This window comes from Anser anser, assembly GCF_964211835.1.
Source record: "Anser anser genome assembly, contig: HAP1_SCAFFOLD_232, whole genome shotgun sequence".
In the NCBI taxonomy this organism is placed as follows: domain Eukaryota; kingdom Metazoa; phylum Chordata; class Aves; order Anseriformes; family Anatidae; genus Anser; species Anser anser.
Window position 1 is genome coordinate 68,728 of NW_028154056.1, and position 14,913 is coordinate 83,640.

Here is a 14,913-nt window from a genome sequence, read left to right on the forward strand (position 1 = left end):
CAACTTCAAAAATGCTTTTGTAATGCCACGACCAGTGATGGCACTGCGGGAACACTGAAGCATTATGAAGGCAGTTCTAAAAAAGAGGAAGGTTTGCAGAGGAGTCTTTTATCAATATGCCTTTTTAGGCATATTTACTGACATAATGCTGACCAGACAAAAAAAAGGGATGTTGGGAAGAAAATGTACAGGGAAAAAGCAGCATCTTACTCTCACTCCAAAAAACGTCCAGACATACCTTTTGAGGTCCTTTTGTAGGCATCTTCTGAGGTTTACTTCCTCCAGATAGTAGTACCTGTAATTTTCCAGTCTTTCCTGCATGGACTCATATGGAAAAGTATGATCTTGTGGTGTCTTTTCCCTAACATCCTCCTCTTCAGAGTCAGCATCTCTGCTTCTGTGCTTTGGGCTCTTTCCCAGCGAAGTGCAAGGAGGGGATCTTGTCAGTTCTTGCACGTCTGGAGAGGCTGCCTGTGTCTGAAGCAGATAATGAAATTTCCATCACCACAAAGAAGAAGAGAACCATCCCCCCATCAGTCACACATACCCAGTTTCAAGGGCCCAGCCTCACTAAGGGGAGGCCACTTGCCTCCTCACTACCACCAGCAGTGAAGGCAGAAGCCGGAAACTCCCACAGGTCAACCATTCATTTTAGTCTGGAGGAGAAAGTAAGCCTTTTCCAAAGGCTCCATACACAATTCACAGGGACTTCTGTGCCTGTGGAGAACAACGCCTCACAGAAAGAATGAGGGGCAAGACCCCAAATACAAACATCACCTGCGACTTCTGGTCCGAGCACTTGTTCCTTGTCAGGCTCTTTCTTATCTCTGTCTCATGCTGTTGCTTTTGCCTGTGACCCACCTTGTAAGTCTTCAGAAGAGCTTTGATGCATGCCACCTCTTCTTGCAGCTGGCCATTGCTCTTCTCCATTTTTTCCTGAGACCCACGCAGAGCAGACAGCTCTTCTTGCAGGTCGCAATTTTGTGCTTCTAGCTGCCTGCATTTTCCAGACTCCATCTCCAGCTGCTGCGAAAGTTCATTGAGCTGTGGAGAGCAATGCATAAAGGGGTAGGGCGTCAAGATGGTCTTTGTCACCTTCTGACTCGGTATTAAAAGCAAAGTAAAGGCAGGCTCGTCTTTTAAGGGAAGAACAGCTTTAAGATCTTTGCTGACAGGATTCCCCAAGTTTCCATCCTTCCTCGGTTCTTTTGCTAGGGACGCTCTTGCCCAAAATGCTCCTCTGCTCATGGGACATCAAACACACCTCTACCCAGACACCAGAAAGAATGCCTATTGTGTGTGGGGGGAAGCGCTGCAGTGCAGAACGGACTAGGCACGAGCAACAAATACTCTTCCTGCCCTTACTCTGAAAGCTTTGGAAACAGTGCCTCAGGAGGCCACTTTGACAGAACTGCTGGAGGAACGCATTTTCTCTCTAGGTCAAAGCTGATGTTTGGTTGCAAGGATACGGAGGATATAGCAGATGTCCCATTAAGTCCCAAAGGCCAGCTGCGATGCTGTCTTACTCTTCTCCCCCAGAAATACACCTTTTCTATACCTTCTAAAAATACACTCGGGAGGTTCCTGCCTTTTATAAATAGATAGAAAACGAACAAACAAAAATCCCTCAAAACAAACACAAACAAAAAATAAAAACAAACAAAAACCCGGAAACTTAATCTTCGTTTTACACTGCCTAAACACAATGCCATTCCCTGTCATTTAAGAGAACTCTTCTAATGGCAGTGAAGCCACGAGAATGCTACGAGCCTTTGGACTAAGAATGAGCCACCACAAGGGCACTTGACTCCTTCTACAATACCTTCTAAAGCACACGTGTGCCTTAGCAGCACCTCTCAGTAACCAGGGGAAATCTAGATCAAGGGTTCCATGCACCTGAACAAGACACCCACGGCAGCTCAAAAGCACTTCTTGGACCTCTACTTCAGGGTGCCCATGGCTAGGGAAAGACGGGTTGAGACAGCTGCTGGTGAGCGGTAAGTTACAAAAGCATCACTGGCTCAACTCCTAAGACAGGGCTCTGGAAGTGATCTTGGGCAAAGCCAACTTCAGACAGGTGGAGTTCCACCTGCCAGACCCGGAAAATGCTGTGGACCTATGCCATGGCCTGTGAAGCCACTGAGCCCGCCATCCTTGCTGTGACTCTCAGCTCGTCCTTCCTCCACAGAGCAGCCTGCCCTCAGTGTGCCCTTGCAGATACTGCTCTGCACGTTCATTTTGACCCACAATGACAACTGCTCTGCGTTCACCTGCTATGTATGACAACAGAAGGAGCATCAAGGAGAGAACAGACAACTCACAATACAAGAAGGACCATAGAAAAGAACAACAGAGGTATGGACATGAATAGACAAAAAAAGAAATCACAAAAGCGTGCAGAATCCAGAGCTCACCTTTACCTTTCGCATAGCCAGTTTCAAGGGCCCAGCCTCACTCAGGGGAGGCCACTTGCCTCCTCACTACCACCAGCAGTGAAGGCAGAAGCCGGAAACTCCCACAGGTCAACCATTCATTTTAGTCTGGAGGACACCAGTTCTCAGCACTCTGTTCTTACTTCAGAGTCAGTGCTAAGACACTTCTGTCTCTGTAAGACAGTCCTCTGCTTGTAAGCCTTTTCCAAAGGCTCCATACACAATTCACAGGGACTTCTGTGCCTGTGGAGAACAACGCCTCACAGAAAGAATGAGGGGCAAGACCCCAAATACAAACATCACCTGCGACTTCTGGTCCGAGCACTTGTTCCTTGTCAGGCTCTTTCTTATCTCTGTCTCATGCTGTTGCTTTTGCCTGTGACCCACCTTGTAAGTCTTCAGAAGAGCTTTGATGCATGCCACCTCTTCTTGCAGCTGGCCATTGCTCTTCTCCATTTTTTCCTGAGACCCACGCAGAGCAGACAGCTCTTCTTGCAGGTCGCAATTTTGTGCTTCTAGCTGCCTGCATTTTCCAGACTCCATCTCCAGCTGCTGCGAAAGTTCATTGAGCTGTGGAGAGCAATGCATAAAGGGGTAGGGCGTCAAGATGGTCTTTGTCACCTTCTGACTCGGTATTAAAAGCAAAGTAAAGGCAGGCTCGTCTTTTAAGGGAAGAACAGCTTTAAGATCTTTGCTGACAGGATTCCCCAAGTTTCCATCCTTCCTCGGTTCTTTTGCTAGGGACGCTCTTGCCCAAAATGCTCCTCTGCTCATGGGACATCAAACACACCTCTACCCAGACACCAGAAAGAATGCCTATTGTGTGTGGGGGGAAGCGCTGCAGTGCAGAACGGACTAGGCACGAGCAACAAATACTCTTCCTGCCCTTACTCTGAAAGCTTTGGAAACAGTGCCTCAGGAGGCCACTTTGACAGAACTGCTGGAGGAACGCATTTTCTCTCTAGGTCAAAGCTGATGTTTGGTTGCAAGGATACAGAGGATATAGCAGATGTCCCATTAAGTCCCAAAGGCCAGCTGCGATGCTGTCTTACTCTTCTCCCCCAGAAATACACCTTTTCTATACCTTCTAAAAATACACTCGGGAGGTTCCTGCCTTTTATAAATAGATAGAAAACGAACAAACAAAAATCCCTCAAAACAAACACAAACAAAAAATAAAAACAAACAAAAACCCGGAAACTTAATCTTCATTTTACACTGCCTAAACACAATGCCATTCCCTGTCATTTAAGAGAACTCTTCTAATGGCAGTGAAGCCACGAGAATGCTACGAGCCTTTGGACTAAGAATGAGCCACCACAAGGGCACTTGACTCCTTCTACAATACCTTCTAAAGCACACGTGTGCCTTAGCAGCACCTCTCAGTAACCAGGGGAAATCTAGATCAAGGGTTCCATGCACCTGAACAAGACACCCACGGCAGCTCAAAAGCACTTCTTGGACCTCTACTTCAGGGTGCCCATGGCTAGGGAAAGACGGGTTGAGACAGCTGCTGGTGAGCGGTAAGTTACAAAAGCATCACTGGCTCAACTCCTAAGACAGGGCTCTGGAAGTGATCTTGGGCAAAGCCAACTTCAGACAGGTGGAGTTCCACCTGCCAGACCCGGAAAATGCTGTGGACCTATGCCATGGCCTGTGAAGCCACTGAGCCCGCCATCCTTGCTGTGACTCTCAGCTCGTCCTTCCTCCACAGAGCAGCCTGCCCTCAGTGTGCCCTTGCAGATACTGCTCTGCACGTTCATTTTGACCCACAATGACAACTGCTCTGCGTTCACCTGCTATGTATGACAACAGAAGGAGCATCAAGGAGAGAACAGACAACTCACAATACAAGAAGGACCATAGAAAAGAACAACAGAGGTATGGACATGAATAGACAAAAAAAGAAATCACAAAAGCGTGCAGAATCCAGAGCTCACCTTTACCTTTCGCATAGCCAGTTTCAAGGGCCCAGCCTCACTCAGGGGAGGCCACTTGCCTCCTCACTACCACCAGCAGTGAAGGCAGAAGCCGGAAACTCCCACAGGTCAACCATTCATTTTAGTCTGGAGGACACCAGTTCTCAGCACTCTGTTCTTACTTCAGAGTCAGTGCTAAGACACTTCTGTCTCTGTAAGACAGTCCTCTGCTTGTAAGCCTTTTCCAAAGGCTCCATACACAATTCACAGGGACTTCTGTGCCTGTGGAGAACAACGCCTCACAGAAAGAATGAGGGGCAAGACCCCAAATACAAACATCACCTGCGACTTCTGGTCCGAGCACTTGTTCCTTGTCAGGCTCTTTCTTATCTCTGTCTCATGCTGTTGCTTTTGCCTGTGACCCACCTTGTAAGTCTTCAGAAGAGCTTTGATGCATGCCACCTCTTCTTGCAGCTGGCCATTGCTCTTCTCCATTTTTTCCTGAGACCCACGCAGAGCAGACAGCTCTTCTTGCAGGTCGCAATTTTGTGCTTCTAGCTGCCTGCATTTTCCAGACTCCATCTCCAGCTGCTGCGAAAGTTCATTGAGCTGTGGAGAGCAATGCATAAAGGGGTAGGGCGTCAAGATGGTCTTTGTCACCTTCTGACTCGGTATTAAAAGCAAAGTAAAGGCAGGCTCGTCTTTTAAGAGAAGAACAGCTTTAAGATCTTTGCTGACAGGATTCCCCAAGTTTCCATCCTTCCTCGGTTCTTTTGCTAGGGACGCTCTTCCCCAAACTGCTCCTCTGCTCATGGGACATCAAACACACCTCTACCCAGACACCAGAAAGAATGCCTATTGTGTGTGGGGGGAAGCGCTGCAGTGCAGAACGGACTAGGCACGAGCAGCAAATACTCTTCCTGCCCTTACTCTGAAAGCTTTGGAAACAGTGCCTCAGGAGGCCACTTTGACAGAACTGCTGGAGGAACGCATTTTCTCCCTAGGTCAAAGCTGATGTTTGGTTGCAAGGATACGGAGGATATAGCAGATGTCCCATTAAGTCCCAAAGGCCAGCTGCGATGCTGTCTTAGTCTTCTCCCCCAGAAATACACCTTTTCTATACCTTCTAAAAATACACTCGGGAGGTTCCTGCCTTTTATAAATAGATAGAAAACGAACAAACAAAAATCCCTCAAAACAAACACAAACAAAAAATAAAAACAAACAAAAACCCGGAAACTTAATCTTCATTTTACACTGCCTAAACACAATGCCATTCCCTGTCATTTAAGAGAACTCTTCTAATGGCAGTGAAGCCACGAGAATGCTACGAGCCTTTGGACTAAGAATGAGCCACCACAAGGGCACTTGACTCCTTCTACAATACCTTCTAAAGCACACGTGTGCCTTAGCAGCACCTCTCAGTAACCAGGGGAAATCTAGATCAAGGGTTCCATGCACCTGAACAAGACACCCACGGCAGCTCAAAAGCACTTCTTGGACCTCTACTTCAGGGTGCCCATGGCTAGGGAAAGACGGGTTGAGACAGCTGCTGGTGAGCGGTAAGTTACAAAAGCATCACTGGCTCAACTCCTAAGACAGGGCTCTGGAAGTGATCTTGGGCAAAGCCAACTTCAGACAGGTGGAGTTCCACCTGCCAGACCCGGAAAATGCTGTGGACCTATGCCATGGCCTGTGAAGCCACTGAGCCCGCCATCCTTGCTGTGACTCTCAGCTCGTCCTTCCTCCACAGAGCAGCCTGCCCTCAGTGTGCCCTTGCAGATACTGCTCTGCACGTTCATTTTGACCCACAATGACAACTGCTCTGCGTTCACCTGCTATGTATGACAACAGAAGGAGCATCAAGGAGAGAACAGACAACTCACAATACAAGAAGGACCATAGAAAAGAACAACAGAGGTATGGACATGAATAGACAAAAAAAGAAATCACAAAAGCGTGCAGAATCCAGAGCTCACCTTTACCTTTCGCATAGCCAGTTTCAAGGGCCCAGCCTCACTCAGGGGAGGCCACTTGCCTCCTCACTACCACCAGCAGTGAAGGCAGAAGCCGGAAACTCCCACAGGTCAACCATTCATTTTAGTCTGGAGGACACCAGTTCTCAGCACTCTGTTCTTACTTCAGAGTCAGTGCTAAGACACTTCTGTCTCTGTAAGACAGTCCTCTGCTTGTAAGCCTTTTCCAAAGGCTCCATACACAATTCACAGGGACTTCTGTGCCTGTGGAGAACAACGCCTCACAGAAAGAATGAGGGGCAAGACCCCAAATACAAACATCACCTGCGACTTCTGGTCCGAGCACTTGTTCCTTGTCAGGCTCTTTCTTATCTCTGTCTCATGCTGTTGCTTTTGCCTGTGACCCACCTTGTAAGTCTTCAGAAGAGCTTTGATGCATGCCACCTCTTCTTGCAGCTGGCCATTGCTCTTCTCCATTTTTTCCTGAGACCCACGCAGAGCAGACAGCTCTTCTTGCAGGTCGCAATCTTGTGCTTCTAGCTGCCTGCGTTTTCCAGACTCCATCTCCAGCTGCTGCGAAAGTTCATTGAGCTGTGGAGAGCAATGCATAAAGGGGTAGGGCGTCAAGATGGTCTTTGTCACCTTCTGACTCGGTATTAAAAGCAAAGTAAAGGCAGGCTCGTCTTTTAAGAGAAGAACAGCTTTAAGATCTTTGCTGACAGGATTCCCCAAGTTTCCATCCTTCCTCGGTTCTTTTGCTAGGGACGCTCTTGCCCAAAATGCTCCTCTGCTCATGGGACATCAAACACACCTCTACCCAGACACCAGAAAGAATGCCTATTGTGTGTGGGGGGAAGCGCTGCAGTGCAGAACGGACTAGGCACGAGCAACAAATACTCTTCCTGCCCTTACTCTGAAAGCTTTGGAAACAGTGCCTCAGGAGGCCACTTTGACAGAACTGCTGGAGGAACGCATTTTCTCCCTAGGTCAAAGCTGATGTTTGGTTGCAAGGATACGGAGGATATAGCAGATGTCCCATTAAGTCCCAAAGGCCAGCTGCGATGCTGTCTTAGTCTTCTCCCCCAGAAATACACCTTTTCTATACCTTCTAAAAATACACTCGGGAGGTTCCTGCCTTTTATAAATAGATAGAAAACTAACAAACAAAAATCCCTCAAAACAAACACAAACAAAAAATAAAAACAAACAAAAACCCGGAAACTTAATCTTCATTTTACACTGCCTAAACACAATGCCATTCCCTGTCATTTAAGAGAACTCTTCTAATGGCAGTGAAGCCACGAGAATGCTACGAGCCTTTGGACTAAGAATGAGCCACCACAAGGGCACTTGACTCCTTCTACAATACCTTCTAAAGCACACGTGTGCCTTAGCAGCACCTCTCAGTAACCAGGGGAAATCTAGATCAAGGGTTCCATGCACCTGAACAAGACACCCACGGCAGCTCAAAAGCACTTCTTGGACCTCTACTTCAGGGTGCCCATGGCTAGGGAAAGACGGGTTGAGACAGCTGCTGGTGAGCGGTAAGTTACAAAAGCATCACTGGCTCAACTCCTAAGACAGGGCTCTGGAAGTGATCTTGGGCAAAGCCAACTTCAGACAGGTGGAGTTCCACCTGCCAGACCCGGAAAATGCTGTGGACCTATGCCATGGCCTGTGAAGCCACTGAGCCCGCCATCCTTGCTGTGACTCTCAGCTCGTCCTTCCTCCACAGAGCAGCCTGCCCTCAGTGTGCCCTTGCAGATACTGCTCTGCACGTTCATTTTGACCCACAATGACAACTGCTCTGCGTTCACCTGCTATGTATGACAACAGAAGGAGCATCAAGGAGAGAACAGACAACTCACAATACAAGAAGGACCATAGAAAAGAACAACAGAGGTATGGACATGAATAGACAAAAAAAGAAATCACAAAAGCGTGCAGAATCCAGAGCTCACCTTTACCTTTCGCATAGCCAGTTTCAAGGGCCCAGCCTCACTCAGGGGAGGCCACTTGCCTCCTCACTACCACCAGCAGTGAAGGCAGAAGCCGGAAACTCCCACAGGTCAACCATTCATTTTAGTCTGGAGGACACCAGTTCTCAGCACTCTGTTCTTACTTCAGAGTCAGTGCTAAGACACTTCTGTCTCTGTAAGACAGTCCTCTGCTTGTAAGCCTTTTCCAAAGGCTCCATACACAATTCACAGGGACTTCTGTGCCTGTGGAGAACAACGCCTCACAGAAAGAATGAGGGGCAAGACCCCAAATACAAACATCACCTGCGACTTCTGGTCCGAGCACTTGTTCCTTGTCAGGCTCTTTCTTATCTCTGTCTCATGCTGTTGCTTTTGCCTGTGACCCACCTTGTAAGTCTTCAGAAGAGCTTTGATGCATGCCACCTCTTCTTGCAGCTGGCCATTGCTCTTCTCCAGTTTTTCCTGAGACCCACGCAGAGCAGACAGCTCTTCTTGCAGGTTGCAATTTTGTGCTTCTAGCTGCCTGCGTTTTCCAGACTCCATCTCCAGCTGCTGCGAAAGTTCATTGAGCTGTGGAGAGCAATGCATAAAGGGGTAGGGCGTCAAGATGGTCTTTGTCACCTTCTGACTCGGTATTAAAAGCAAAGTAAAGGCAGGCTCGTCTTTCAAGAGAAGAACAGCTTTAAGATCTTTGCTGACAGGATTCCCCAAGTTTCCATCCTTCCTCGGTTCTTTTGCTAGGGACGCTCTTGCCCAAAATGCTCCTCTGCTCATGGGACATCAAACACACCTCTACCCAGACACCAGAAAGAATGCCTATTGTGTGTGGGGGGAAGCGCTGCAGTGCAGAACGGACTAGGCACGAGCAACAAATACTCTTCCTGCCCTTACTCTGAAAGCTTTGGAAACAGTGCCTCAGGAGGCCACTTTGACAGAACTGCTGGAGGAACGCATTTTCTCCCTAGGTCAAAGCTGATGTTTGGTTGCAAGGATACGGAGGATATAGCAGATGTCCCATTAAGTCCCAAAGGCCAGCTGCGATGCTGTCTTACTCTTCTCCCCCAGAAATACACCTTTTCTATACCTTCTAAAAATACACTCGGGAGGTTCCTGCCTTTTATAAATAGATAGAAAACGAACAAACAAAAATCCCTCAAAACAAACACAAACAAAAAATAAAAACAAACAAAAACACGGAAACTTAATCTTCATTTTACACTGCCTAAACACAATGCCATTCCCTGTCATTTAAGAGAACTCTTCTAATGGCAGTGAAGCCACGAGAATGCTACGAGCCTTTGGACTAAGAATGAGCCACCACAAGGGCACTTGACTCCTTCTGCAATACCTGCTATGTATGACAACAGAAGGAGCATCAAGTAGAGAACAGACATCTCACAATACAAGGAGCATAGAAAAGAACAACAGAGGTATGTACATTAACAGACAAAAAAAGAAACCACAAAATCCTGCAGAATCCGGAGCTCACCTTTGCTGTTAATTTATCAGCTTCACTGGCCCCTTCAGAGCAGCTGCTCGTCATGTCTCTTGCAGTATTAATCATGAACTTTCTTTCTCTGGCCTCAGATTCTCTTAGTTTCTGCAGAGCTCCGTTCAGAAGCCTCCTTAACCTGTGCAGCAAATTAGTCAAGAAAACCTTGAGGTAGGAGGTGAAGGAACTACCAGCCTGTTTCACATTCTCAGACATAAACAGCATAGAGAAGCCTTGCTTCTTCTTTAACACGCTTGACAGACCAGGAGTTACTGAGAAAAAACAGCATTCCAGTGCCGCAGATCACTTGGAGGGTCCACCTTGCACCTGAACGGAGGAATAAATGGAGAAGGGACTTCCTGCCCTCCCAGGAGAATTGCAGGGCAACCTGCACTTGAAGTTCTTTTGGCAGCTCTGTAAAACCATAGGCACGTGTACAGAAGAGCCTTGTAAGACCTAGCGTGAGGCCTGAATTTGCTCACAGACAGTTACCCTCACCTATTTTTACATTCAGCCTCCATGAAGCTTGATTTCTACTCTATGGGATCTCTCTTTAAAGTGCTAACAAGCCATACCTGAGACATTCTCTCCGCAGTTCGCTGTTGCTTTTCATTTCCTGCTCGAGGCGCGCTTCGACTGGGCATTTCAACTCGACCAGCTTCTCTTCTGTTCTCTGACACTGATGCTTTCAAAACAGAAACGATACATGGTAGAACCAGCACAGGGACAGCATCTACGTGTGGTATGTGCAGATAGCCTAGGCAGAACTCGGTAGCAGTACTGGGGAAGCAGGAGTAGCAGGGCTTCCCCTTCCCTTGAATGTGCCCTGCCATAAAAGCAGGAGGGTTTCCCATGGCTCCCCTGGTCTTTTCACCCACTACCTGCCCAGCAGGTATTCAAAGACTAAAATAGTCATTCACAGAAAGCATTCCCATACCTGCTGGTGTGGATGCCCGTCTGCGGTTGTCTGTGCTGACTGAAAGGCAGTTACCAAGTCCTCCGGGTGATTACGAGCCTACAGAAGCACAAAAAGAAGCGAAAAGTCATGCTGCGTGCAACTTTCCTGCCTCACACCTCTCTGCCGCTCTTCCCCTCCTGCCAGTCTCAGTAGAGTACAGGGCTCATGTTCACCTCCCTCCTCCCCAGGCAGACAAGAAGAATCATTTGCTTCACAGAGGCCACAGATGAAAGCCCCTCCTTTACGCCAAGAGGAACTGCTTTATTAGCGACAGCGCGGCATGTCAGGTCGGGGCTGTGCAGCATTGTGCAAACTTGACTACCACCTCTCACGCAGGAGGAATATCTCAAGTGCAGCCTGCGATCTTCAATATCACCACTGGTCTAAAGCAGAAAATACCTAGACCAGTGCATTCCAGTGAACCCTTATTTTTTCTAGTGCTAAGAACTTCCTGGTGTTGTAGGACTTGCCGTAGTATCATGGGAAAACTCTCAAAACCAGAAAGCTGGGGAACAGACCGGCAGGATTTTCAGAGCAGCTTACAGTCAGCACAGCTGGTCAAGAACTCGGCTCCCCTAAGCTTGGCAGAAAAATCTCATCTTACTTTGTCCCCACAGAACTACTTAGCTAGGCGCAGGAGCTCACAGGGAAGAGGGAAGTTTATCACTGACTTACTGAGGCAGAGGCTTGCTGGTGTCTCTGAAGGGCTTCAATCAGTCTGCTTTGTTGCTGGATTGTGGCTTCCAATCTGTCACTTCCAGCTTTGAGTCTGAAAGAGAAATACAGGCCTTATTGGGGAACTCCACAAGAGCACACAGTTGGAAAGAACAGTGTGCAAGAACATAAGCTAAAGCAAAGGCTTCTTTCCAAATCCTGTATTAACTTTCTGTGATGTGACGAGGCAATTCCCTCGCGTTCACACAGTCCCAGAAAGCAGCGTCTCGCCCCTCTGTCTTACTACCCTGCCTACCCTTGCATGCGTTCTTCCAGCTTTTGGAGAGCTCCAGTTCCAAAGGATGGCTCCAGAAAGCCTTGCACTTTCTGGGAAGAAGCTGCTGCTTCTCTCTTCTTATCCTCCAGTACAGTCTCCAGGTATTTTACCCAGACCTCAGACTCAATACACGCTTGTTCCGATGCCTCCACCTGCAAAACCAAAGGAAGAATCAATCCATGGTGGTCAGCCTAGTCTTTAGGGAGGGAAATTGACTGCTTCCACTCTCAAACCCCCATGCATGTTACTTCACTGCATTTTGTACTAACCCCTCTCCTATAGCTCTGTAGATTTTCTACAGCATTTCCTGAACGCTGGCACAAAACTCAGCCTGCTTTGTCTGCGACTCTGGCACAGACACTGCCAATGCTGGTCCCAACACAGAGACATGAAAAAAAATTTACAACCGTTGTCAGAGCACACCCAAGTGGTGCCGCACCCTCTGTGTCTCAGAGCACACCCAAGTTTTGAGAAAGCGCAAACTGCTCTGGTCAAACCTACCCCCTGGAAGGTGCCTCCTAACGCACTGCTTTGTCCCTCCAGCTTGTGAAAAGCTCCCCAAAGGGCCCGTTGTGTTGGTCACCAGCAGAGAGGGGGAAGAAGGGAAGAGAAAGGACAACCACCCTTGGATTTATCCCTATAGTGCAGCCTTTCCATACCTTAGCTTTAACCATCTCCAATTCCTCTCGCAAGCGCTCTACGTCTTTCTCAGTGTCACTGAGCTGGCTCTCAGTAGCTTCAGGTGGGGCTTCTGACACGGACAGACTTTCAGGAGCACCAGGAAGCTCAAGCTGCAGCTGTCTGTCTTGATCCTAAAGAAATGGTGTTCCGTGAGCATGACAAAGTCAGTGAGAACATGGGAATATGAGCTGTGCTTTTACTCATTAGGTTCTACAACTAGGTCAGTCTTCTGACTGAAACAAAGGATTGGAAGTGCACCACCACCAGGCACAGCTGGGGACCTCTCTCCATCTTTCTTAGCCTCAACTATCAGCAGCTCTTTGTGAGGGTTTCTGTTTCTTAAAACAGAGGGAAGGCTTAACGTTTTTTCTCTTCTTGGAACATAGCCTGAGAGACTGGGCAGGGGCTTTCTACCTACGCAAAAAGGCGGGCAGTGGAGAATGGAATCTGCAGAACTATTGTTGCCTCCAATGGCATTTCAGCAGTTGTAAAGCAGAAGCCAGACTTCGTTCTGCCAGAGCTTAAGCATGGCCTGGAATCTCCCTGCTGCTTCTGAGAACATGCTCGCGGCCAAGGAATGCACACTGAAAGCAGAGCTGCAAGCCCTCAATGCTATTCTCTGGTATCTCTTCGTTGTTGGCGTTAAGAATTGCCACATAAAGGTTACCGGAGCACTGGTGAAGTATGGTGAAAAGCAACAGTCCACTCCCGGCCAGCCCCTTTGAGAAGCTCAGAAGATTTTAAGCAGCAGGAATAATCTTTGCTGCTTCATTATGTAGAACATGCTTTCCCTAGACTGGAACTCTAACTGAAAGGCCAGCTGCAGCGAGACCCAGTTCTCCCAGCAGTTTCACCAACCCAGCGCAAACTGAACAGCTGGGCTGGAGCACAAGTAGTTCAAGGGCCCCAGTCACAAACAAGTGGCAGAGGCAGCAACAGAGGTAAGCGAGCCCAGAGGTAAACTTGCCCCAAAGTAAGCGAGCCAAATGGGAGCCCAGTGGGTCCTTCACAGAAAGTACCTTGCGATCCCAGGGCAATTCAGCCTCTTCCTCCTGCTCTGCTCCTACAGCTGGCAGGGCACCTACAAGGGATGGACGAAGCGAGACAGTGTGAGCATTCCTGGCACTCTGCTTTTCCCTGCCAGTCAAGCCCTGCCCCCAAATACGGGAAGCGGTCTGACATCAGGCCACATTAGTTGTCCTCATCAGCTCTTCCACACTTCAGGATCCTACCTTCTCCATCCAAAGCAAGTGTGGCCAGTGCAAAGTGCTCAGTCCTCGGAGAGCAGAATCTGCTGGGGACTGTTGTGTCTTGTGCAGCGCCAGCAGAAGCTTCTCCCGTCTTTTTACTGCCTGCGCATTCTACCAGTTTCTTGCAAAGGCTACACGCAGAAAGAGAGAACATACAGGCAGTCAGATCCAAAACATCCTTGCCTAGTATCCTTGCTCTTGCCTAGGACAGCAACTGACTTGGAACCAGTTCAGAACTGTCTGTGTGCGGTGTCAGTCTCCCCATGATGGTGGACCTGCTACACCACCAGGGATCTCTTTGAGGGTTTATCTAAAGGGACACTGGTAAGATCCCCACTGAAAGAAAAGGTGCCTCTTTCCTGGTCAGTGGAGCGGAACTGGGCTTAGCAACACAAGCGGGATTTCTAAGAAAGCCTTGTGGGTGGAAGTTCTCCTCTACTTCCAAATCCTCTCTTGACTTGGGAAGGTGATTTATGAGAAGACATCACCGAGCCCAGCTTCAAGAAAGGTCTGAAGATATCGTTAAGCCTTTGTGCATCTATCACAAAGGGTGACAAATCAGCACGGACACTCTGACAACTCAGCCGCTCTAACAGTGACGTAACACTGAAAGAAAAAGTGCCTCTTTCCTTTTCAGTGGTGTGGAACTGGGTGTAGTAACACAAGCAGGATTTCTAATTTTCATTTCATTAAAACTTCTGCAGCTACCGCAGAGGGTGACAAATCAGCACAGACACTCTGACAACTCAGCCGCTCTAACAGCGACATACAAAACACTCACCCAACGTGTCCTGACTGGAGAGCATAATCCACAGCCGTGTAGCCAGCGATATCTTTGCAAGTAACGTTGGCACCGTAGGAAAGAAGTAGCTCTATTACATCCGTTTCCCCAGCAGAAGCGGCAAGCATAAGAGCAGTCCTAAAGCATCCAAAAGATGGTATGAAACATAGCAGCATTTGCAGGCTCTGTGTTGTTGTTATTCTAATCCCTGTTTCCTCCCCAAACAATTCCCTCCCCGATTCCTACAAGCACAGGGAAAGCAAAGCCACACACAGGGGAGTGCTGGAGGACTGAGGCTGGAAGGCACCTCCAGACAGCTCCTGGCCAGCCGCCTCCCCAGAGCAGACTCAGCCACGAGGCCAGAGCACGTTGCTCAAGGCTTCTTCCACTCTGCTCTTCAAAGCCTCATAGGATGGAGGCTGCTCAAACCCCTGGTGCCACCTGCTCCCCTGAT

General features: G+C 48.4%; 1 protein-coding gene across 1 annotated transcript; it reads right to left on the bottom strand.

Annotated features, from left to right (window-relative positions):
* Nucleotides 1-9,257: 9,257 nt before the first annotated feature.
* On the bottom strand, nucleotides 9,258-13,605 carry LOC310890885 (uncharacterized protein). Its single transcript, XM_083853201.1, has 7 exons — nucleotides 13,448-13,605; nucleotides 12,407-12,559; nucleotides 11,727-11,899; nucleotides 11,432-11,525; nucleotides 10,736-10,813; nucleotides 10,374-10,483; nucleotides 9,258-9,937 (listed from the first exon to the last, which is right to left on the bottom strand). Exons 2-7 carry the CDS (start codon nucleotides 12,419-12,421, stop codon nucleotides 9,682-9,684), a joined length of 726 nt encoding a protein of 241 aa, XP_083709327.1. The 5' UTR covers nucleotides 12,422-12,559; nucleotides 13,448-13,605; the 3' UTR covers nucleotides 9,258-9,681.
* Nucleotides 13,606-14,913: the final 1,308 nt, after the last annotated feature.

What these genes read in the sequence shown, in the direction of transcription:
- LOC310890885 (XM_083853201.1), bottom strand. An exon ending in ACGGGCATCCACACCAGCAG is followed by an intron (nt 10,484 to 10,735) that starts GTATGGGAATGC and finishes CTGTTTTGAAAG; the next exon opens with CATCAGTGTCAGAGAACAGA. An exon ending in CTGCGGAGAGAATGTCTCAG is followed by an intron (nt 9,938 to 10,373) that starts GTATGGCTTGTT and finishes TTTGCTGCACAG; the next exon opens with GTTAAGGAGGCTTCTGAACG.